Raw genomic sequence first — 24,355 nt, 5'->3', positions numbered from 1 at the left:
ATGTCTTCTGGTGTTTGGTTGCATTTACATTTACCACCAGGCGCTCCTCCTTGTGTGTCGCTCTCGCGTGTTCTTTTAGTATTTATTGCTTGTGCGGCAGTTACTTCGAGGATATGAATTTCAATGTTTACATTGTTTACCACTTATATCTGTTGACAATTGAAAGGGAACCAGAATCAGCTGATTCTCGAATATTTACCAGAACCGAATTTAACTTTATCTTACTTTCATTCACAAATTGTATATCTTGACTACAATTCGTGTTTATGTTGTTCTTCAATTTTACTCCAAGAAATTGAGGGAAGAAATGGAAGAAGTAAAGTACGCCCCTCTACAACTAGTTGAAAGTGAAATAGTGGTTGTGAATATTGATATCCAGCTGGGAGACAAGTTTAGGACCTTCAAAGAATTCCAAGCCAAATTGGAGGAAACTTCAAGAGCCAATTTTGTTCGTTTTGCAAAAAGGGATAGTCGCACTTTATTGGCAGCTAAAAATAAGACCAAACGATACATTAATTCTAATCTCGAGTTTTACCATTTACGGTATGGTTGTTTTTACTCTCCAAAATACCGACCAAGGGGCACTGGAAAAAGAAAGAAAAGGTATGTATAGGAAAAAAAAGCGTACAGACTAATAATATTTCTTTTAAGATCTTTAGCAATGGAATATGATGGTATATGTCCAGCTTCGATAACAGTTAAAGCTTCAAGCGATGGAGAATTCCTGGAAGTCTATCACATAGACTACACCCACAACCATCCAGTGAATGAAGCATATTACCAGAAACTCTTGCCAAAGAAACGTGCCCTGGAGAAAATGTTGGAGGATTCAGATCTCAGTGGGGAGGATGAATATACTAATGAAGACCTGTATAAAATTGTCATAAAGAAGTGCAAACACATCGGAAAGATTGCAGCAAATGCAGACAAGAGCCGACTTAAAGAAATGGTTAGGAATTTGGATGATTACATTTTTTATCTGAAGTATACCATACCAAAGAATTCGCCTCAGGACTACGATGAGGAAATGCAGGAAAGTTTGGATCAGCTTGAGGGAGTTAGTAATGAAGGGGGGGATGACGAGAGTATTCAGATTATAGTAGAAGGAGAGGCATTGTGATAAAATAGATAAAGGTATCATTTTTTGAACTAAATTATATATCAAAATAAAGTTATATGCTGGCTAGTCCGGTCCTATACTTAGATAGTAGATCTCTTGGGAAACTATGATCCTATAGATCACTTGATCAGATGTTTTCCTCTCTTTGTTTATCTGATGTAAGCGAAGTAGGATGACAACATATTCTGGGAAGATCACCAAGTGGCATTTCTGATGACGTCTGTCAGTCTTTGCCAATAAATATTTACATATTTTCCTTATTTATTAAAGTCTCTTTCAATTTGTTATTTTATTAATTAAATCTTTAAAAAAATGTCTCAGGATTTTAATAAAATATGTAGAACATGCTTACTAGAAACTACTGAGTCCAAATCCCTGTTTATAGCCCAATATATCAATGACGAACCCGTAAAACTATCAGACATCCTTTCAGCTTGTGCATCCATCCAGGTAAAAAATTCAATTTTTAAGCTCGATTTTCTTGAGAAAGTACCGTAAATATACTATAATATAACTCAAAATAGGTATCACAAAGCGACCATCTTCCCAAACAAGTCTGTTTCGAATGTGAACAGAGCATCCTCAACACCTTCACTTTCCAACAACAATGCCAGAAATCTGACTCTCTTTTACGTGCTATTGAACTACAAGTCTCTTCTGAGGAGCAACTCACACTTGAAAATAATGTTGCTGAGCCATTTAATGAAGATATTTTAAATGTGCTTCATAATGACGATAGTAATGTCAATTTTGAGCCACATGAAAGTGATGTGATTGGGCCTAATGATGGTCGTTTATGTGAAAATGATGCTGGAGGAGATATTCAAGCATTAAATGAGAATCAGGAATTGAAACAAAGGAGCACAGTAGATGAGACTTTACAGCCATTGTTTGCCTGTGAAATTAAAGAGTGTTTTGCTTGCTTCACTAGCTTGATTGATTTAAAAGTAAGCAATGGAACTAGTTAATGTGGGTCTCATTTTGTCAATAATACCTTTTTTAGCGCCACAAAAGAACTCATTTTACAAAACCAAACTATTGTTATCTTTGCCATAAAACCTTCTCTAGTTCCAGCACTTTATCTAGACATAATGCCAGCAAGCACCAACCTTCCAAGAAAATTCGTACATGCAACGAATGTGGGAAATCTTTTGCTAGGTCAGATGATTTAAAGAGACACATTCGAGTGCACACTGGGGAAAAACCATTCAGTTGTGAGAAATGTGGAAAAGCATTTGCACAGTCATTTAGGTACCTTTTTTCAAGCAAAATGAATAGTTTTTAAAAGTTTTTTGCAGGCTCTTGGAGCACATGCGATCTCACTCAGATGTTAAAAACTTCATTTGTGCTGTGTGTGGTAAAGGTTTTGCTCGATACACCAGTCTTCTTGCACATAATAAAACACACAACAGACATAAGTCACATGAGTGCATGAAATGTGGAAAAATGTAATTTTTTTTACTGTTGTTTTAGACTAATTATAGAGATGCAATTTTAGGTTATGTGGAGCTGGTTCTCTAGCAATGCATTTGAAAATTCATAGTGGGCAAAAGGATTATCAGTGCAATTTTTGTAATAAAACCTTTACCTCCTCAAGTAATTTAGTTGTCCATAAGAGGATTCATTCTGGTAGGTTATTCCATTACTGAATTTGTTTCCGGGTTGATTTCTATGAGTTCACAGGAGAGAAGCCCTACTCATGTCAAACATGTGGAAAGTCATTTCCTGATAATTCCAGATTAAGTGTGCACACACGTATACATAGGTATAATAATATAATTGCGTTAATGTGTAATAATGGTGAAATAATAATAAAATTTCCAGTGGTGTCAAACCATATATCTGTACTTACTGCACAAGAGGCTGTGTAACTTCAACTCAGTTAAAACGCCATATGCTCACACATACTGGCGACAAGCCCTATAATTGTGAGGTTTGTTCCAAGAGTTTTAAAAGGGGCGAGGAATTAAAGAATCATATTAAAACTCATAATGGTAACTAAAGACTTTTTGTACTAACTATTAATGGCTGTAAGCTACTTCATGTAACTGGTTCAACTGCGATTTTATATACAATAAGGTATGAACTTAAATGTTTCTTCTGAAAACTCATATTTGGACCATTACATTTAGACTGATATTAATATTGGTGCTTAACTGGTACTGTAATAATACATCCAAAATGCACAAATTGGAGTAGTGATAAACAGACGCTTCAGGAGCAATTATAGAATGCTTTACTAGCAATCAGAAATTAAATCGATGGTTCATATACAACTTTAAGCAAAGAAACGCTAGAGCTTCTCAATGAGAATCATTTTGCGGGTAGTCTAGAGGTTCCTCTAGAAGGAACCTAGAGTTCCTCCTAGAGGAACCCCAGATTACGCTCACCACCACTTTCGGGGAAAGCCCATCCTATTTGTGATGGAACCGAAATACCTTAAATAAGAGGCTAAACTTGCACATGCACATTTGGGAAAAAATTCTCAACAACCCGAAGTTGTCCCTTTGGCCATGCAATTAATTTGCCTAGTAAAAATTGTGGTACCGAACCTAAACTTAGCGCACGTATGCCGATCATCATATTTGAAACCCTTGCATGATGCTCAAAGATAAGTAAAGCACTGCATAGGGAGCAACTAAACAACTTTCGCAAAATTTCACTCAGCGGCATAATTCGCTTCCTCTATTAACTCTAATACATATTGAGACGCAATAGATCTTTTATGTCGCAGTCCAAGGACTGTGTCAAGCCCACTCGTGTTAAATCCAATCTAAAAACATTTGTTTTCGTTTTATATTTATTTATAGTGCATTTTTCAGGAGAGAAAAGCCATGTTTGTCTGATTTGTGACAAGGCATTCTTCCAAAAAAGCAGCCTAAAGAACCATGTTATGAGGATTCATACAGGTACTGTGATAATAATTAAGTATTGGATTTTATAATTGATTTTTTTACAGCTGAAAAGCCTTATTCCTGCAATTGCTGCAACGAATCTTTCTCGGAGTCTAGTCAGTATTTAATACACAAAAAAGCGAATAACTGCCACTTGAAAGGGCAATCTGAACCCGAAATAAATGAGCAAATATTGTAATGTTTTATATGTATGTTTTATATTAGTAAAATGCCTACCTTATTCACTGAATTTTCTTTATAATTCCTCCGTATCAGGACAAGTTTATGATTAAAATAAAGCTACGAAAGTCCGTAATTAATTTGTTTATTAATATTACATATTTAGTTTGTAACTATATACAAGCAATTCCACAAAACACATCCTCTACCGGATAGGACCAAAAGTGCAAATATATTATGATGTTTCATTGCTACCCAGGACGGCATATTTCAATAGTTCTTGTTCTCAGAGTGTAAAATTATAACAAGAATAATACGACTATATGCTCGTCATTTTATCACAGTACAAAGTTGAATACACAAGTGATTTTCTTGCGAATCGCGAAGGAAGTTAAACTCCTTTTATCCTAAGCCATTGTTACCAGTATTAGTTTATACGTTAAAAGGGTCCACTAGTTGGAAAGGCCACTTTTCTTAGAACATCGACGCGTATTAATAAATAAGTTTATAAGTTATAAGAATATGATAGTTAAAATATGGATACCTACACAAAATTTTCAACCCTCGTTTTGATCTTGATTATCACTATTTATATACGTATGAGCTATGGCCAACATCACTCCTTAGACCAAGCAAAAATACACACAAAGAATAAAACAAATTACCCGGCCATTAAAACCATCAAGAGATTCCTTTACATACATAATACGACACTATCTACAATAGTCATGAACTTAACAGTATAAGGAAATAAAATATACAACAAACAGTATTATTAACTTAATTCGATAGCTTTGGTAATAGGGTGTGAATTATTCGGCCACCCTGTATGCCTGTAACTGCAAGCATTCAAAATATTGTCGTTCAGAGACTGGTGACTAAAAATATAAATAAACTAAGAAAAATTTGCTAGTGCAAACTACAAGAATAATTGTGAAAAAATTCTGAGGGCTGTCACACCCCATTTATCGCGAGTAAACCGAGATGACCACTAAAAGCGAAGCGCAAGGATCCTCAAAGTTAAAGCTTGAATAAGTATAGAGAGGCGAAAAGTTGCGACTTTCTAGCGCGAGCTATTCCACAATTTTAACCTTCGTAATAGCGGTGTTGAGCTAGTATTCTATACACGCCTTTTGGGGAGGCTAACTAGGTTTGCTGTTCATTTGGTGAGTAAAGTTGCTCTTCATAAAAACGGATTGTTGGGGTTCGCAGATGTGGTCACAGCGCCCATTTGCTGAAAGAAAAAGAAACAGAATAAATCTTTATAACCATGTAAGAAATATTATTAACAATGAAAGCGTAGTCAATAGCTGCGTTTGAGTTTAAGCTCGAAGGTACGAGAAGTGCTTTTACTTCACTTCACATTATGCTTTGCAATAGTTGGGACGAAGACAGCTAATTCGAGAAATAATAAATGACGGTAAATAATCCACCATACACATCTCATTACAGGCGGTTACATTTATCTCCGAAATACTTTGAATTTTGATATTGAAAATCTTAAAATTTCTGCTAATGAGGTACCCACAGAGCTTTTCATAATTTTTTTACCTTAAAGGGATTTCCACCCCAAGTGCTACCAGTCGTCAGCGTGTTGCTGGGAAACACAGGCTGGAACCCATTGAATAACCCATTGGCCTTATTCAACTGCTCCCTGAAAGGATTCGCGTAGCCCGTTTGGGAACCCCCGCCGTTGGTTCCATTCATCCCATTTAAATTGTTATTAAACCCATTACAAGCTCCTGGAAACCCGTTGGATGTAAAGCCATTGTTGGTCCATGACGACGCCGAGTTGCTATTGCCGAAAGGATTCGGCATTTGCGAATCTTGAAGGTTTGAAAATGCAGTCATAAATTGGCCTAAAGAAATATCACTTTTCAACTTATATAATTCGGGAATTCCAATAATGGAATTTGCCCAGACAATGATTGATTGGAATTTTCAGCGGGATCGATACACGGCGATTCGAGGAATTGCTGCGGCCCGACAAAGGTCAGGATCCATTGAATTGTACATATAAACACTAGTAATAGCAGCGATTCAGCGAAAACCACATACAAACAAATTATTATAGTTTTAATGATTAAGGATGTAAACATGTTGCTCCTACCTTGACTAGGTGACCCGAAAATTGACCCTTGAGGAGAGGGAGATCCATACAACGACCCAGTATTAGGGGTAGATGAACTGTACAAAGACCCTGTTGATCCGGTGTTTGAAGTGGACCACATATCCTTAAAAAACAAAAATGCGTTACATTCTCAGTAGACTTTGGAGCTTATTTTAATCAGGAAATTAGAAAATAACGATTCATCGTCAGAGACCAATAGAGAAAAGGAAGAGAACCTTTAATATGGATTCAAATTTATATTTCTATCTGAGATATTTTTATCCGTAACTCCTAATTTGACCTAGACGCAAGCCGATTTGCCCGGTGATATGCAAACAGAATAAATAGACTGCATCTATTACAGCTTAACAACAGCACAATGGCTAATTTGACACCAACTATGTGGGTTATCGCTAACGGGAATCAACTGGATTTAATCTAAAACACGACGATCTGAATTTAACTAACCAAAAGTAGTGCTCGCTATGCATAACGAAGAAATGTTAGATATGGACAGGAACACGTCTTACCTGGTGCTGTTGCTGCTTCATTTCATTGTCTAGATCCTTAAGGGCTGCGTATTTGTCTTGAGCAGCAGGTGGAGTTGAGTTGGCCAAAGTAGCTCCTCCGGGGGTGCCGTTTTGCAGATTAACAGGCATTTGCTGGGTCGCCCAAGCATTCAAGTTTGATTGAGGAGGCATGCCTGGAACGAAAATTGTCTTTATATGGAGGACTGAAGCTGATAAAGTCAAGAAAAGGTGTTTGTGTAATGTCAAAATATTAAATGATTAAGGGCCAAAAATGGCTGACTTCGTGTGTTATCAGTGTTTTCTTTTGAACTTCGCAATACATCAAACAAAGATGGGCAGCAGATGAGGGCCATTTTGTGTCCTCGCTATAAAGGAAATTGGGCTGCAAGGATAGACAACCAGTTAAAAAATAATTTGTTATTTTGAAACAAATGGTTTTGGATCGTTTTTACTACTTTTTAATTCACGCATGAAGAATAAAGCTGACTGTCTAAAGATCAGTAGCATGGTTTGCCCATAAAGGCAGTGACTCATTTTTTAAGTGTATCTACATATTTTGCATTGAGCAATACTTTTGATAATTTTTAGCCCCTTACAATGTCTATTTGATACATTCCTGACATTATAAAATCCGAGGCGTATCTTGCCTCTAAAAAAACTCACACAAATCATTTAGCTTTCCAATCCTAACAACGAAAAGAGGCTTTCGCTTTATTAAAATCAAGGCAGAGTGTTAATGTGCGGTTCTAAAAATACCATAAAAATGATAACTCAGCAAGCGACTATCTACCGTGGCATCTAAATATAGGGCCGTTTGTTAACGAAACAAGGGAAAAAGCCGGTGAAACAAATAAATAAGTCAAAAACGATATGGGATTGCGTGCGGAGGCAGTAATGGCGGCTGCGAATCGGCTCAAAACTGCAACTTACTCCATCGATTCGATGGGGTGCACTTGGGGAATAGGGGCACCTGGTTCAGGGTCGGACCGAGACTGGAAAAGTGCAGGTCGAATATGCTAAACTCCCCCTCGTTGGCTAGAAGAGGCATATTACGATTATTATTACCTGACCTGGAACTCTCATTAAAATAAGGAATTGTATGATTGATGCATTTTTCTTTTAATGATAATTAGGTAATGCTGGAATGCATTTAAATCACTCAAATCTATTCCTGTTTTGTCGGTTGCATCAAGGTCAAGGTAATCCAGGAATATCACTACAAAGACAGCCAATAATGAGCCATTCAATCGCCACTCGACCGCGTACAATAATAACTAGGACTATGACTTCCTAAAGGCATTTTTATTATCCTCCTTGATGCATTTTTCGAGTAATTTGACCTCCAAATTCAACCGAACTGGACGCCTCGTATTTATATTGTGTCTCATTGTTATCAACCAAATAATATTAATTATTGTTGCGCGAATGACGTACCAAATTATGTGGAATATGAAATGCGCAATTAGCTCTTTAAGACTCACCATTATTTGTCGAACTACTACTATTAGCGTTGTACACTTGATTGTGTTCGAAATCCGCGAACCCGTTTTGGGACCCTGTGCTGGACGGGGAAGATGTATTACTACAAGAAAAACTCATATTGCACCCGCAAAAATCATTAATAAGACCTTCAAACATACCTAAATATATCAGCATTATCGAAATCTACAGCGAAACTATTCCCTAAATTATTGTTAAGGCCGTTTTGATGGTTAAGGTTCTTCACTTCCGGCCGACTTCTCGTCATTCCGTTGGTGCCAATCGTGTTGGAGAGGTTTTTGTTCAATCCATTCTTGGTTCCATTGATGGGTAATTTGCTGGTACCATTCACAGAAGGCGTCGTCCAAGGCCTGGTGTCTGGCACCTCGGGTTTTGTCATGGTTACCTCGATATAGTACCTGGAAAAATGGAGAAGTCGTTACAGTCCTTGGTGGCTAATGACGGATTAGGGTGTCTAAAAACTGGGCATTCAAAATGATCACTTATCCGCCTTGGTTTGACACGTTACATAATGGCATAATAAAATAAAGATTGTTAAAAAACAAGTATTGTGTTGTCTCGTATTTTTCCGAAGATTTTTATATATTTTCTTGAATCATTTTAGCCAAAAAATATGTGACGACAAGGCGTGTTTGTCAGGTTTGTATAAATCGTGATATAATTGTCATGGCAATGATTCCGTGTTTTTTTTCTACAATTGGCAAATATTTTCTCGCTTTTTGAAGAATTGTTGGGTGACTTATTGTTCCACTCAATATTCATTTAGTCACACAGAAATAGCACTTTTCGGCAAAATAATTATTTTTTATAATAAAATTAAATTTTAAAGGGGTGTACGTCATCAAGATTTTAATTCTCATTAAACCAATAAATTCGATATATGTATTCACACTTCCATGTAGAACTGATACGACTTAATCATCATATGGAGATATAGCCGAAATAGCTCAGTTGGGAGAGCGTTAGACTGAAGATCTAAAGGTCCCTGGTTCAATCCCGGGTTTCGGCAGAAGTTTTTTATTTTTTTTTAATCCAATTTTTTTGCTTTTTCTCACTATTTGATAAAACATGATTCTTGAAAAATTAAGTACGTACATCTATCTAGGTTTCATTCATTGATTTGAAGCTACTTTGACGCATTGAATGGATTCGCGCCCTCATCCTGAGAACTTTTGCGACATTTTCGTTTAACATTTCATTTGCCAATTTGGCAGGTTTGAAAATGCGGAGAAACATCACTTTTCAAGTTACACATAATTATTAATGTAAATAATTCCAGATACGAATGATAAAAGTGGCAACAAGGCGCGTTTCACTTGTTTAAATTCGCTGTAGAAGAGCCAAGCGACGCCCGGTGTTGCCATATTTTTCTTCCGAGGGTATGTTTTTAAATAATTTCGGCAAAAAATATCTGGGAACAACGCGTATTTGTTGTGTTTGCAAATCAGCACACAACTGTCATAACTTTAATGCTATTTTTTTCTACGAATGGCAAATATTTCTTAAAATTTCCAGAATTAATATCTAATTTATTTCTCAACTCAATATTTGTTCATTTAGTTACACAAACATACCATTTTCGACGTTAATTTCTTAATAAATAAATCAGATTCCTTGCGCGAACGTTATCAAGGTCTTGACTTTGAAATTGACGAATTTCAAGTATCGCTATGTAGATTAGATATGAGTTAATCACCTTAAGAAACACAGCCGAAATAGCTCAGTTGGGAGAGCGTTAGACTGAAGATCTAAAGGTCCCTGGTTCAATCCCGGGTTTCGGCAGATTTTTTTTTTCAATTTTTTAAAATTAAATTACTAATCATTTTTGTGGAAATAATTCAAAAAGCTTTTTGCAGAATTTGCAAAAATATTCTCATTTCACGCACTGATTTCGGCATAAGTTGATCTTTGTCTAGCACTGAATATTTAGATCCCTACCGGATTTTGTGAACCTCTTAGTTACTTTTTGCTTGGTTCACGGATATAACTTACAGGCCACCCAACTTGGTGAAATTTTGTTTTTTTAAAAATTGAACATATATTTCCCTTCGTTTTGGCATGAACTTGTTTTTGTCTGACCCTCTGGAAGTGTTAATACTAATTTGAATGACCCGAATTAACCTAAACAACACACCTATTATTCGCCCGCACATAAACACTGGAATTAGGGATGCAAACTATAGCAGTTCAAAGACTGTCCTCCGCACGATTTTATGCTTTTATTTAACTCATTTCATTTGTAATTCAATCAGCGGGACGTAACATTCATTTTTACACACGAACTGATTAGAACGACGCCGTCTAAGCTGCGAATTCCTTAAAAATGACACCGAAAACGTCGGCATCGCTTGGGAATACCGGACTAAAAAATTCGCATAAAATGTAACGAACTTTATTCCAAACAAAAATAATCTCTGTTGAATGATTTATTACGAGTGATGTGTACTTCACGTGGGAAGTCAATTTCTGATAAGTACTCTGTGTTGGTGTATCATATACAGGAGATTTGATTTCATTGATCTGCACAAAGTAAAATCACAACGGTCTAAGCTTGCAGTGAACGGGGGAAATCTGCCATTTTTAACTTCTAACTGCCTTCATTAAAAAAAGTCAGGTATAGATGTGTTCCGTTGAGATTTCGGGGCTCATAAGATTATTTCTGGGAGCGCTCAAGTACCTTTTCTTCTCGTATTTCTCCAACATGAAATCCCTAACTTGCTGCTCGTCCGAGAAGACCCGTGGAGTCCCTTCATACAGGCCCAACCACACGTTCCGGCAGTGGTCGTTTCCTTTGTTCCTAATAGTGTCTATTTCCTCTGGTGTGAATGTCGCCATGGATATGGATTTCACTCTGTGGGGAGGAGTAATGCCGCGTCTGAAAGGAGAAATTCAACGTAAATTTGCATTTTGTGGAACGTTACTTATCGTTTGTTTACATTCTAATTACAAGCCTTTTAAAAAAGGCAATTAAGGCTAAGCGGAGACATTTCGAAAACAAACATTGTGACGATTTCTCGAGAAAATTGACAAAAACAAACAGTGCAGAATTGCGCTTTGGGATTGTCCTTTGCGACGATAATACGCAGATTCAGGTTGACCTTTGCCGTAATCAAAGTTTAATCAATCTCGTGGATTTCACCGAGAAAATTCCAATTATCTAATGAGACAAGCCTACGGCGATCATAATGAATTCATGGAACGCTGGTTGATAGAAGCACGAAAGGATCAACCGATCCATGTGCCATGATCATCCGGCGACCGGATGATACTGGCGGAACGAGGTTTCGACGACGATTGATTTAGGAGTATCAATTGCATTAGTGTTAAACAGTAATGTGTAATTGCTCCACACAGCCGTTCCATTGATAAGTAGTAAATTTATGAAATCGTATGAGTGGTATTGAGATGCACGAATCATGTGGACTTTGAACGGTTCTTAAAACACACGTTCCGTCTATTATCAGCAGAACCTCCAGCGTTGGTGGAGACTACCCTGGTGCTTCGGTGTTATGGATCATGGAGGGAAGGACCTTCTAACCAATTTCGATTTACAATTACTGCGTGAAAAACGCGAATTCCTGACAACAAAATATTATGCAAATCGCTCCTGCATTTGCCTCGATTTATTAGCGATTCAGGTGGTATATTCTCATCGAAACTAAACGTCGTGTATGTTATTTTAATACGTCGCAAGATTCCTTCATTCTTATGAAACACACAGTGATGTGTTGAAGGTCATCGCGGAATTTATTGTTCAAGATGAAAACACGCTTAAATGTAATGAACGGTCCGATCTTAGCCACGTTTTATCTTCAGTGGTAGAAAAAAGGCCATGTGCAAAGTCTATCGGCGCACACGGACTGTCCTGCAGTACCGGGAGGTGGTGCGATTTCATTTTGCGTAAAAATCGTGTGTGTGGCCACCGTATATGTGTTTTGAGATAAATGCCTTGGGGAAATGACCGTGGAGATGATACCAGGCCGACGCTTCCCGAACCGTTCAAGGCCGTGCCAGCCTGCACCGACCCGGGTACCGTGATGGTACCTAAATTTCTAGTGAGGAGGCATCGTATCGATCCCGGTGCATCGATCGAGCCGCGAACCTACGCCGACACGCCCAAAATGAGTTACACCAAACGTTGCATTTAGGCACTTTGTTGGTCAGGTCTCGATGAGATCACCTCGTTCTGCCTGAATCGCAGTGATGTATTATTTATAATCGACCTCAAAGCTCATCCTTAAGATAATTGCCTATAATCCGGCTATACACCTAGTTAACTCGGTAAATGGAACTTTCTCTGAAGTGGCCGTAGGCAGGCTGAAAGCAACGAAACCGACATTTAGACCACTATAGTGCTGCACCAGCGACCATTAGGTTTAGGTATTTCAACTTTAAACTTTCCGAGCATTATTGAAACGGTAGGAAGTGGAATTATTCGCAACCGAAAAGGTCAGGTAGCTGAGGATTGTACGACTGGAACGCAGACGGCATGAAACCAGAGAAATGTGTATATGCACGACCAAATAAAAATCAAAAAAGTCGGCGAATGACATGTAAATTGTGTTACCGCTGTCTACGTTCACTAGCGCGACGCCAGTCGACTGACATGGCAACTTACTTCCTTATGTCTACGTCAGAAAAAACGAGACAGCTGTCAAATTTCTGACAGTCTTGTTTGCCCCGTGGTAACGGAACGCACTACCGAGTGAAATATTGACATCCCTACAGTCCATCATCAACAATCGTTGACTTTCAAGGTAGTCAGAGAAACGTTTATATGCACGGCCAAATGAAAATCAAAAAAGGAGTCGGATGAATGACATGTAAATTATGTCTACGTCAGAAACAACGAGACAGCTGTCAAATTTCTGACAGTCTTGTTTGCCCCATGGCAACGGAACGCACTACTATTGAAATATTGACATCCCCACAGTCTATCACCAACAATCGTTGACTTTCAAGGTAGTATTTCTCTGAGAGTGATCGTTCTCATTAGTGGCCAACTGTGACACTGACCGTGAAGAGCTATACCGCACTGCAATAGTCGGGCGACTAACCCATTAAAATTTCGCTATTGCATAAACCTATGTTACGTCAGATACTACTATGTGTGCAAAACCGAAGAATTTCGGAAACATAAAAAATGTCTAAACACGAAATCGGCTTGTTAATAAGGTAGCAGTTACATTGGTTGTTCACTTGGCACGAGCCTGGTAATTACCACACATACTTGTATATTAGTAGAAATAATTAAAAGCGAGTGGTGCTTTTTCTGTTCTTTATGACACTTGGCAGTGTATGGGTACTACCGAGGCAGATGGTAGGCGTGGAGTATGGTTTTGGTTTTACGTCAAGTGGCTAATACTTCGGTTCATTTAAATTACAAAACACGTCATTTGCTGCGTTTCAAAATTCTTTTAGGATGGCCTGTACAAACACGTTAATAAGGGAAACAGGGCAGTGTGCCAGTATGCCTCCCACTAGGCAGGACAGAAGATAACATGCGGAATAGCCGATGAACTACAATTTATAAATTGATAATGTTGGAAAATAACTGGAGACAAAATAGAGAAGCGAGAACGTGCCACTTTTGGTTAGAAAAAATAACTAACTTCAGAAAACTAGAACGATGGACAGCTACTTTCAAATATCGTCGAAATAAAGCCCAATTTGTGGAAAATTCTTGGAAGCCAGAAAAAGAACGCTTATTACTGCCTAGAGGGTGCAACCCCTCATTATCTCCTATAGCTGAAAAAAGTAGCAACTTGAGGTAACTTGCACCACTGGCGCATTCGACTCCTACCGGAATATTCTTGAAATGGAGCCAAAAAACATCAATTATTACAAAATTCCTGGACACCAAGAAATGAATGAGATATTCATGGTTATTTCAGGGCGAAGTGTCTGAATGCCAATTGCTATTGAAAAAAAATGTAACTGGAGGAAATCGAAGCCAGTGGCGTGCTAGTTTCAATTATCGGTAAAAATATTCGGATTTTTGGAAAATTATTGCTGAAAAATGCAAAAAGGGCACTCGTGGGAGGAACCCGCAGGTATCTATTTTAATTGAAAAATTAGAAACTTAGGGAAGTTGATGTCGTACATCAACTGAAACACCATTCAATTGAAGTACAAAGCACAAGCATTTTGGAAAATTTTTAAAATCCAACAAACTAAGAGGAACTTCATGGTTTTCTGGAGGATGCAACTCCTAAGCGTTTCGATTAACCAAGTGAAAATAGTACGTTATAGAAATTGAAGCTGAAGACGCACAGGGGATATACTGAAATATTGGCGACTAAAACTAAAGCACTGCTTTGCTTAGTGAAAATTCCTAAAATCTAAAAAATGAAAGAGGCCCTCATGGTTTCCGACAGAGTGTAACCTCTAAGTACCACTCTTTTTAAATACAAAAACTTAGCAACTTGAAGAAGTTGGAACCACAGACGTAATGGGCACTTACTGAAATTTCACTGAATTTTTTAATTCAGCGAAAGTTGCTTTTACAACTTAATTTTTGGAAAATTACTGTCATCAAATACTGACAAAGACCCTTAGGGGTTTTTACTGAGCCCAACTCTTAAGTGCCATTCTGTAATTGATCTTGGAACAGCAAACTCAGGAATAACTTATGGAATAATTTATTTAACTGTTAAATAATGCACCTCGGTCAAGTTTACAAAAATGAAGAACTAGGTTAACGAAGTACACGTCAATAATTCGGCCAAGAGAGAGCCGACGAATGTTGCAAAGTACTATTAGAAAAATCGAGGGCTAAAACATAGACGTACTGCGACTAAGAGGCGATTATCGGCTAATTTATTGTCGACATCTTTAAAGCCTCACACTTAGGTGAATAACAAGATTGATTTTATTGGGATGCTTCAGTTATAGCGGCTTAACAAAAGGCGCTTAAACTCTAGTTTTTACTAAGAAAAGGGGTGAAAGCTTCACTATACGGGACAGCCCTTATTTGAGAAAAATTAGTACTAAAATGCAGCCGTACCGGGTATAGTACCAAAAAATGGTGACGTCACAGGCGTTACGTAAGGGCACTTGACCTGCCAAAATCAGCAACTTCCAGGATCGGAACTAGGAAGCTACAGGGTGTTTTCGGAGAGGTTCCTCCGCGAAATCTAATGGCCAACATCTGCCCATGAATTAGCCAGTGGCAAAGCTCGCTTCTGAATATTTCAGATATGACTGTGGCAGCGTTACTTTTCAAGAAGCAGTTATTACTTTATTCTTGAACTTGTTTATGTTATTTCCTGGATTAAAAGCGAGGACTAAATCCTGGCACCAAACCAACATCGTCGAAATGCGTTGGCCTGGGATGTTGTTCCACGGCCGTTTTATCAATGGAAGAGGTAAATTCCACACACTTAATCAGGATTAAAATAAATCTCTCAGTGACTGTCGCGTCACTGCGCTACACCAATGGGCTAAAATTAAGTCGGTATTATGAATAAGCGTTATTATGTTGTTAGAAAGTTTTTATATGTATCCTGCTCGTCTATTTTTAAACCTCTTTGGCTTCGGAAGGCTCCGGTTACGTCTTGGGTTACGTTCGCAACCCAAGACCACCCTGAAAGCAAGAAGGGTTTCGCGACATGTGAGCGGTTTTAATTTGATTGTCCGTTGACCTTTTTTCGATAGGTAACGCTAATTGTTGGTCAACTAGTTGAACCTTAATAGACGTTCAAGGTTGGCTTTGTTTGCAATCGGCTACGTTTAATAATAAATTCGGATGGGGACATGACATCTTGCACAATACCGTAGTTTTGGCATAAATAACAGGACCCTGTAGGTAATTTATGATTTTTGCTTTTAAATAGCGTTATATGCAGCCAGGTGTGCGACGTTTTCATGGTTCTGTTTGCATTGTACCGCAACCCGTGGCTGTTTGATAAGAAAACGGCTGTAGAGGTTATTGATCTGGGAGCGCATCGAAAGTCTGTTTCGTAGGCTCAGCCGTGGGGGTGGCGATCCCCAATTAAGTTGCACGTAGACAAATGACGCAAATCCGTTCTTTTAATCTGTTCGATATCGATTAGTGTTTATGCTGACCTTCAGCGTCTAAAGGAAAAGCCGCCTTTCCGATGATATTTTATAATCTGACACCCCTAAACACCGCTCAAGTTCATTGCTGCGGAACTGCTGCATGACGTAAAAACCACCCCGAGGAATTCTTCCCGTTCCACACCCGCGTCTATTTTCGTCCGAACTTGACGCAGAATACCCGTAATCAGGCCCAATCCACTTCCAAGAGCTTTGATGGAAGTAAAATGCAAATAAATCGACCCTTGGGGGCTGGGGAGGGGAGGGGAGACGGGACGAGAGGAGACAAAACGAGAGGAGAAGAGACGAGACGAGAGGAGACGAGACGAGACGAGGGAGGAGACAAGACGAGGAAGGAGACAAGACAAGAGAGGAGACGAAACGAGACAGGAGGAGACGAGACGAGACGTGACGGGAGGAGAGGAGAAGGGAGGGGTCGGGGGTGCTAAGCACTAATAACGAATTTAAAGGCTGAGGAAGTTTCTTTTGCGTCCACGACGAAGACAACCGCAGGAAGTTGTAAAGCAGATTTCTCGACGAGTGCATAACGTTTTACGAAATCGAGACGTGCCACGCATTTAAACAACTCATTTAAAGTGCCCATCGTGAATGACTTGGTCGAAAACTGAATTCTGGATTCAATTGAAGAATTTCAGAACCGTCCCCTTCACGATGTTGGAATGTCGTGGAGAGCGCACGGGCCATCCGCCAACCTATATACAGGGTGTCCCAGGAACATTTGTACAAATGAGTATAGCGTGGCGGTGAGTATAAAAGGCTCAAGCGATTCAGCTAAACATGCTTCATAAATAAGTTGTCTATTTAAAGTCTTTTTTGTTAACCGAAAAGAAATCTCAGATTCTTGATTTATTCAAATTGCTCTTATCGGGATTCAGTGTAGGATAATTTAATTAAAAATCTCTGTTCTAAGCTAATTAATAGATGACATCTGTGTCTTGCCCGGACGCAAAAAGTCGACCTAGCTTTATCATTTTTATGTTTTTGCTGTATCAGATTTTTACATTTCATTTTTTTAAAGTCTTTGGAGTACAGATCCGTGTCCAACAGCAGAGAGGAGTTGGGATAATGTTTGAAAAGGTGAAAATACAATCACAGACAACGACCAAGCCTTGTTCAAGGTGCGACAAAATGTTTGTTCAAGCCTTGGAAAATTTATGGGTGTAGACGGTCGACATTTCGAAAATTGGCTTTGGTTAATTTTTCGTAATTTTCAAAATGTAGGAAAGTTCATAGTTAAGTAAACAATAAGCTGTAACACAGGTATAAAAAAAACTCGTAGCAGCCCCAATATATTAAATGCAACACCCTGTATATTATTCAATTCAAAGGTTCGCTATTTTCTTTGGGTCACTTTTGCATAATACGAGGGTAGTCCTAGAAGTACCTAATTTTTAAAAGAAAAGGAAAATTATTTTTCAACATAATCTCTTTTCAGATTGACGCATTTTTCTCAGCGATGTTCTACGGCTTCTACTCTCTGTTTATAGTAAGACGTTTCAAATGTTTCAAAATAGGCATCAACCTCGGACTCCACCTTTTCATTATTGGTAAGTCTCTTTCCATCAAGCCATTTTTGCAAGTTTGGAAATGGAAAATAGTCTGAGGGGACTAAGTCTGCCGAATAGGGAGGACAAGGAAAAGTTCGAAACCAAGTTGGCCGATTCTGGCCATCGCAATGACGGAAGTATGGACTGGTATGTTGTCTTGGCGAAACAAGACTATTTTTCATCACATGCGGCCGCTTCATCCTAATTTCCTCGCTCAAACTGTGCAATAAATTTGTATAATATTCTCCATTTGTTGTTTTTCCTTTAGGGAGATAGTAAAAATTATTCCACGTGCATTCCAAAAAACTGACGCCATCGCCTTTCCCGCAGACGCAACGGTTTTCGCCTTCTTTGGAGCCGATTCTCCTCTTTGAGTCCGTTGTTTTGACTGCCCTTCCGCGAATGAACGTTTCGGCACTGAGAAAAACTTCGGTCGACTTTTGACCTCAGTTGACGACGCCGATGCCACCTATCAGCTAGTTTGAAACAGATATTTTGAGGGAATATTTAATAAATGAGTATGATATTAATTAAAAACTATGAAATTTATTCCCCGATTTGCCAAAATAGAAGAGCACATTTCGACGCCCTGTAGAACGAACTCAAGCATTTTTTTTTAATAAGGCTGCTTCTAAGACGCCCTGTACATTGCGCACTACTCAATTTACGTTCTACATGTCACGTATTTTTGAATATGCCTTTGTGTACTGACTACCTGCGCGAAACGAATATTTATTAGAGCACCAATAGGGTCGTTAATTGAATCGTCCATTTGGAAGCAGACGTCGATACACGCGAATTTGATGATCTTTTAGGTAGTGCAAACAAAGGAGTAGTGACTGATAGTGATAAAACTCCAAAGTGTGCAAATATAACACACTTAGGCCGAAGCAGGTACCTTAACCGGGTGTGTAACCCGGCCGAAGGAACCGTTAGATGACAGGTTGCGCCTGCATGTGCATTCACAGACACAACTGACGTGACATAAATAAATATGTACTACCTTTCGCAATTATTGCGAACAAATGCTCACATGACGTATGTATCAGAAGAATGTAACCGGTATTAAGTTCAATCTGGTTGGAAGACACTCACTCACTCACTGTGGCTGCAGACCTCGAACAGAGTTTCGCAATCTATGGAAGAATTGGGTCTATTGTTATTGTGCTCACATGAAAGTTTGTGCGTAGGCTTTTGTTCAAAGGCCGCAATGAGATACTTCAATGATGAAAATTCGCAGAAAATGCCTTAAATGTGATGCACCGTGTCTCGGAGAGTCCCTCGGAGTCTCACAGACGTCCGCGGGGAAATTCGCCTAGGAAAATTTGCACACCGGAATTCCGTTTTCAGAACAAATTCATCCAGTTCTCAAACCAGTCAAATTCGAATCTGAGTTTAATCCCATTAACCCTTCGTTTCACGTTTCACTATCGGTCCAAGCAAAAATTAAATTTAGCTATAAGTCTGAAATTGTTTAAACTAAACTGTCCATCCTCCGGGCACCTCTCATTTACCTAGTGACTTAAGTTTACTGAAATTTCCGTAAAAAAATATCAATCGGTTTTTGAGTTACTGCACTGTATGTCCCCACAGGCCTCACCCGTGCAAAGCGGTGAATTTTTTTATATTCATTGTTTATTTATTTATATTCATTTTTTATATTCAAAGGTTATGGTTGAATTATCGTACCGTTCGTCATAATAATCCAGCTAACGTATGTGCAAAAAGCTGGAGACTATATCTTAAATCCTGGGGGCTGGAACTGGGGAAAGAGGATGTCACCATCAAAGCAGCTAGCAAAAACTTGCCTAGAAGTACATGTCCAAATAAAAGAGGATGTTGCAAATATAAAAAATTAAAAATATTAAAAAAGACGTACAACAAAGTACTTTTTCAATTTTGCTAAAGCTTGCTATGTATGGGGCACATTACCACATCTCGTTTTGATTGCGTGATAGAATAATCGTTATTTTATTGGAGTATTTTGCGGTGTTAGATTTTCTGCCCGGAAAAAGTTTTCGTGTTCATTTTAAATTTGTCATAATGTTAGATATGCCCTTTTTCAAATAATGTATTTTATTTGACCGTTATGTTTCTTTTTTTCAATAGTAATAACATTTAAAATATGCGATGCTAAAAATGTACATCAATAAGTGACATATAATTCTGGAACCGGATAAAAATATTCCTTTCTCAAATTTAGTTAAGACAAGCTAAGAAGTGGTAGAAATAAAAGGTTTATATTGGTTTTTTTACATTTCAAAATTTCAATAAAACATATCATATATTAAACTGATCCTGACAGGCCTCACCCGTGAAACGAAGAGTTAACGAGTGTTCAAAAAAGACATTAAAAATTAATTAAAATAATTTTTAAATTAGGTACTCAAAAAATTTATATTTTTGTGCGACCTAAACATTAAAAAGTATTCTTACGGCTAAATAGGTATTCATGGTGAAAAAGGCTTTGCAGTTATTTTCGAACTGACAGTAATCTTAGAAATGTTCACTAACTTCTTGCCTTATCTTCAAATTTCGCATTTCTATAGGGCAATTGGGCATTTTCATAAATTAAAGTCACTTCCTGGCTCTTAACGTTGTCTAATCTATGTTAACGTTGTCTAATCTAAGTTAACGTTGTCTAATCTACGTTAACGTTGTCTACACTTGAATATAAAATTATTTGTGAATTTTGAAAGATAATTATTAAACAAGAAATTCAATATCAGTTAATTGCAAATAACTTAAGGATAACCTGCAGCCGAAAATCACTAATTATTAATATGTAAGTGCATGTAATAAAGATTCAAACGGTGAGAAATAATATTATGGAACAGTGTTGCGTAATAGATTGGAATAATCGCGAGAACCATGCCGTGGTGCGTGTGTCAGAACAATCGTCATATCTATAGATTGGCATAATTATTAAGACTTCAGTAAGTTTATGACCAAATGATCCATACAATGCTTATTGCATTTTCTTGGTATTAATGGCCTGGACATGTCGCGGAAAAAGCACTGGACAGTATACTCAATCATCATAATCAATAAATGTTTTCATGGAAATAGAGTTTTTTTTTCATTTGGCTTGGATAAGCATCGCACAGAAGAAAATTGCATTGATTATGAATATGTGAAATTTGTCGAACCAACCTGTCACCACCTTCAGAACCTAGGAAGGACATCTTCAAGTCGTTAAAACACGTTAAAAAGAAAATTAAAATATAGCTAAAATGTTTCTTTAAAAAAAAATTAAAATTTTCATAAAAAAGCATTTTTTAATATAAAAAAAGAAAAAATACATCGGTGACAAAAAAACAGAAATTGTGCCCCCTAGATGCTAGAAATTTTTTTTTTTATTATTTAAGTAATGTTAAGTGATACCATACATTTTTTCATGGCTCTAACATCAAAAATTTAATAAAATGTATTCAATTTCAACGCATATTCTGAAAGGACACTAAATAACATAACTTTTTCCCCGTTTCACCAACCCTGTAACTATTATTATGTAGTAATCCGAACAATATTTTCTCTCATAAAAATGATATTTTGAGAAAACTACGGATAAATATATTGTTAAATGATAGAAAAAAGAAGAAAAATCCTATTTGTAATACTCAAGATAATGTATTTGTGTATGCACGCACATAATTAAAATTTTTCAATTTTTTTTTAGTTAAAAATTGTTTTAACATTAACTTGTCATACATCATCGAATTCAGAAAAATTCTATTTATTAAAAAATATTTAGAAAAATACGGAGCTCTATGTAAAATTCTGAGTTTGACACTTAAAACAGAAAAAATTACGTTAAAAAAAATCAACTTTGACGTTATTTAGTAATAAGAACAATATCGTTTTATTTGGCATTTAGTTCATCAAATTCGTTCCTAAATAAGTGAGTTATAGCTTCGCCCGCTTATATGGGACAGCCGGTATAATAAGTAAAAAATTCAGGCACGAATATGGACAGAACGTATACCCTTGGCCCTACATACATATTTTAAATTTTGATAAGTTGATTCAGGAAAATGATAAGGCGGGGTTGGGAAATCGTGTCCAAGTTTCCTTTTAACGGGTGAAGCATCGTTGTTGCGTTATGATAAAAGATATAGATCTAATTTAACGTTACATAACTCCTGTGTCGCCAAAACTTGACCCAGCCACACACTTAGATGCTTATAAAGGAATTGGCGGCTTTCATTTCATTTCAATGCTCCCAAGTGGGCAACTAAGGACATTGTCTATATAAAATTAACGTTTGGGTTTTATCGTTAACCGGCGACAAGGAAAAACACGCAATCCGTGGGAAGCCGAACAAAGACATGTCTTTTTCTTGAGTCATTCACACAATTAAATCGCTTTTCTGCAATAAAGACAAACGTGGAAAACTTCGCAATTTCAACAGAATCGAGAAACCAAGGAGGGCTTTCTGTGCAAAAAGCCCTACCAGACAAACCAACGAAAATGCCTAATTTGTGCCTGCACACCAGCCAGACTTCATAAAGTGAAATTTTACAATTTGGGTCGACCTCAGTAAACAATTAGTCGTGACCTAAATAACAGAAAAAATAGAAGAATATAACTCAATTTGAGATCATTAGAGGTAGATGATGTAGGTACGGACCAATATCATCAATGACTCATTATTTGGCCGAGTTAAACGGTAACTTGCGCCATCAACGAGAGTTGCTTGAAAAAATGATTTCCATTTCTAATCCGTAAAAGGAGCTGAACAGCACGAATTGAAGCAATAAAAAATTGAATCACGACCAGAAACTGAACTGAAAGTGTCTTTCACTTTTGTCCCCAGTCGAACTTGATTAGTAATATCTACTGTGCTTTGAGGGTAGCACTAGATCTGGTCAATGTTACTAATGAACAGCAATAGACACTTTCACTAGGGAATAATACGGTCCTCAACACGACCTTAACACCAGATTCGAAAAATTAAAGCTTTAGATAGTCCGCATAAACGTTCCTCCCGTATGTATCATCGATTTTTTGGGAATAACTCAAAACCAAATTAGCAGTCAATACACTACCTAACATACCGAATTAGCTATTGGAATTTGGTTAATCATTTATCTTGCACAAGATAATGTGTCGTGAGTCACATTTTTACGTCTTTAAATCAATAGTTAAATACAGACCTCTTCTTCAAACACTCCTCGAGAAGCAGTATCTAAGGACACTTAGAAACACTATAATGGGCTACAACTGCCAAGCCTGCAGCTGAAGCATAACTAAAGGAGAAAACGAATTTTTAACTGTGGCTTGACTTCAATCTACTTGATATGCCAGCGAATTATATTTGTACTTGTTGAAGAAAGTTTCACTTCTGTGTTGTTTCTCTGCTATTGTCACTTTCCGCTACATTTATGGTCGCAAAACGTGAGCGGTTAACACCTCCATATTAAATTGATGAGAAGACGTTAATTGGTTTAATCTGGTGAGTGAGGAGAGTTTGTCACTAAGGGAGTGAGACCTATGAGTACTATTTTTCTGTTATTATTGTATAGTAGCAATGTTATGCCAAAAATTTAAAAAAGCTACTCAAGTCACCTATCGAAATTAACTCTTAGTGACCTCAGACTACTTAAATCTAACTCATTTTTAACACACAAGTATGAGGTGATGATCAATTTAACCCTGAAGTTAACTTGAGTAAGTTTACTGAAAAGTTTCCTCCCTCTATTTAGCCATGATTCTAGACGTGTTGGTGCACTTAAAGCCTTTTCTTAAGCTCCAAACTGTATAAATAAGAGGGTGACACTTTCTAAAATTAACTGGAAAATCTAGACAAAGTCTGCCTCAAGCTACAGCTCTGTTCTCACTTGATTTTGTTTTTAAACCTCGAGAACTCAATGCTCATTTCTTGATTTAAAAATAATTGAGCAAAACGTAAAAGAAGAAACAATAGATGCAATATATGCATCCCTCGGGGAAGGGCAAGAGCTAACTCAATTTTTTTTTCTGCCTTCACTTTGATGGTCTACCTACAGTAATTAGTAGGGAAATAACGGCATAAGGAAGTGGGCATTAATAAATCGAAATCATAGGTGTATTACTTACAAAATCCCAGAACACTTGGTGCACACAAAAGACCCCACTGTGATGTTCACGTACGTAGGGCCCCTCTGACCGCAATCGAAGCAGAACTTGTTTTGGGGCAGGGCTACCAGTTCCCTCAGAGTTTTTAAGTTGAGTTCGTCCTGTTTTTTACGGGATGAAGCCATTGCACTGCACCTTTTGACCGTTTCAAGGGTTAATTTACAATTTCCCCTTTGTTGTGGGAAATAACGTAAAAAAAACTATAAACTACTGAATAAAACAGACCGAAACAAACCAACGTCGGAAACGAACTGACTGATGAAAGCAAACAAAATCGC

General features: G+C 37.6%; 3 protein-coding genes and 2 non-coding genes across 9 annotated transcripts; 4 read left to right on the top strand and 1 right to left on the bottom strand.

The window, feature by feature from the left end:
• The first annotated feature begins 250 nt into the window (after window positions 1–250).
• On the top strand, window positions 251–1,298 carry LOC136419920 (uncharacterized). The gene is made up of 2 exons (XM_066406522.1): window positions 251–603; window positions 652–1,298. The coding sequence occupies exons 1-2, from the start codon at window positions 308–310 to the stop codon at window positions 1,118–1,120; spliced, it is 765 nt and encodes a 254-aa protein (XP_066262619.1). The 5' UTR covers window positions 251–307; the 3' UTR covers window positions 1,121–1,298.
• A 75-nt stretch (window positions 1,299–1,373) lies between these two features.
• Window positions 1,374–4,260, top strand: LOC136419919 (zinc finger protein 436-like). Of its 2 annotated transcripts, none has more exons than XM_066406521.1 (9): window positions 1,374–1,570; window positions 1,645–2,067; window positions 2,124–2,371; window positions 2,419–2,568; window positions 2,619–2,749; window positions 2,804–2,885; window positions 2,945–3,114; window positions 3,946–4,029; window positions 4,080–4,260. In XM_066406521.1, exons 1-9 carry the CDS (start codon window positions 1,433–1,435, stop codon window positions 4,211–4,213), a joined length of 1,560 nt encoding a protein of 519 aa, XP_066262618.1. In that variant the 5' UTR covers window positions 1,374–1,432; the 3' UTR covers window positions 4,214–4,260. The 2 variants fall into 2 exon arrangements, with proteins under 2 accessions (XP_066262618.1, XP_066262617.1); XM_066406520.1 differs by having other exon boundaries at window positions 3,943–4,029.
• Window positions 4,261–4,325: 65 nt separating this feature from the next.
• Window positions 4,326–24,348, bottom strand: LOC136419626 (arf-GAP domain and FG repeat-containing protein 1-like). Of its 4 annotated transcripts, none has more exons than XM_066406108.1 (9): window positions 24,039–24,348; window positions 11,012–11,209; window positions 8,475–8,732; window positions 8,316–8,416; window positions 7,765–7,869; window positions 6,835–7,007; window positions 6,305–6,428; window positions 5,746–6,020; window positions 4,326–5,428 (listed from the first exon to the last, which is right to left on the bottom strand). In XM_066406108.1, the coding sequence occupies exons 1-9, from the start codon at window positions 24,200–24,202 to the stop codon at window positions 5,378–5,380; spliced, it is 1,449 nt and encodes a 482-aa protein (XP_066262205.1). In that variant the 5' UTR covers window positions 24,203–24,348; the 3' UTR covers window positions 4,326–5,377. The 4 variants fall into 4 exon arrangements, with proteins under 4 accessions (XP_066262205.1, XP_066262204.1, XP_066262208.1 ...); XM_066406107.1 differs by having other exon boundaries at window positions 5,746–6,053; window positions 24,039–24,347; XM_066406111.1 differs by lacking the exon at window positions 24,039–24,348 and adding an exon at window positions 23,117–23,251 and having other exon boundaries at window positions 5,746–6,053.
• On the top strand, window positions 9,271–9,343 carry TRNAF-GAA (transfer RNA phenylalanine (anticodon GAA)). Its single transcript has one exon. It is a non-coding gene; the product is annotated as a tRNA-Phe (tRNA).
• On the top strand, window positions 10,044–10,116 carry TRNAF-GAA (transfer RNA phenylalanine (anticodon GAA)). Its single transcript has one exon. It is a non-coding gene; the product is annotated as a tRNA-Phe (tRNA).
• Window positions 24,349–24,355: the final 7 nt, after the last annotated feature.

Source organism: Euwallacea similis, chromosome 3, assembly GCF_039881205.1.
Source record: "Euwallacea similis isolate ESF13 chromosome 3, ESF131.1, whole genome shotgun sequence".
In the NCBI taxonomy this organism is placed as follows: domain Eukaryota; kingdom Metazoa; phylum Arthropoda; class Insecta; order Coleoptera; family Curculionidae; genus Euwallacea; species Euwallacea similis.
Note: the sequence above shows the minus strand (reverse complement) of the source record. Positions and strands in the feature narration are given on the sequence as shown.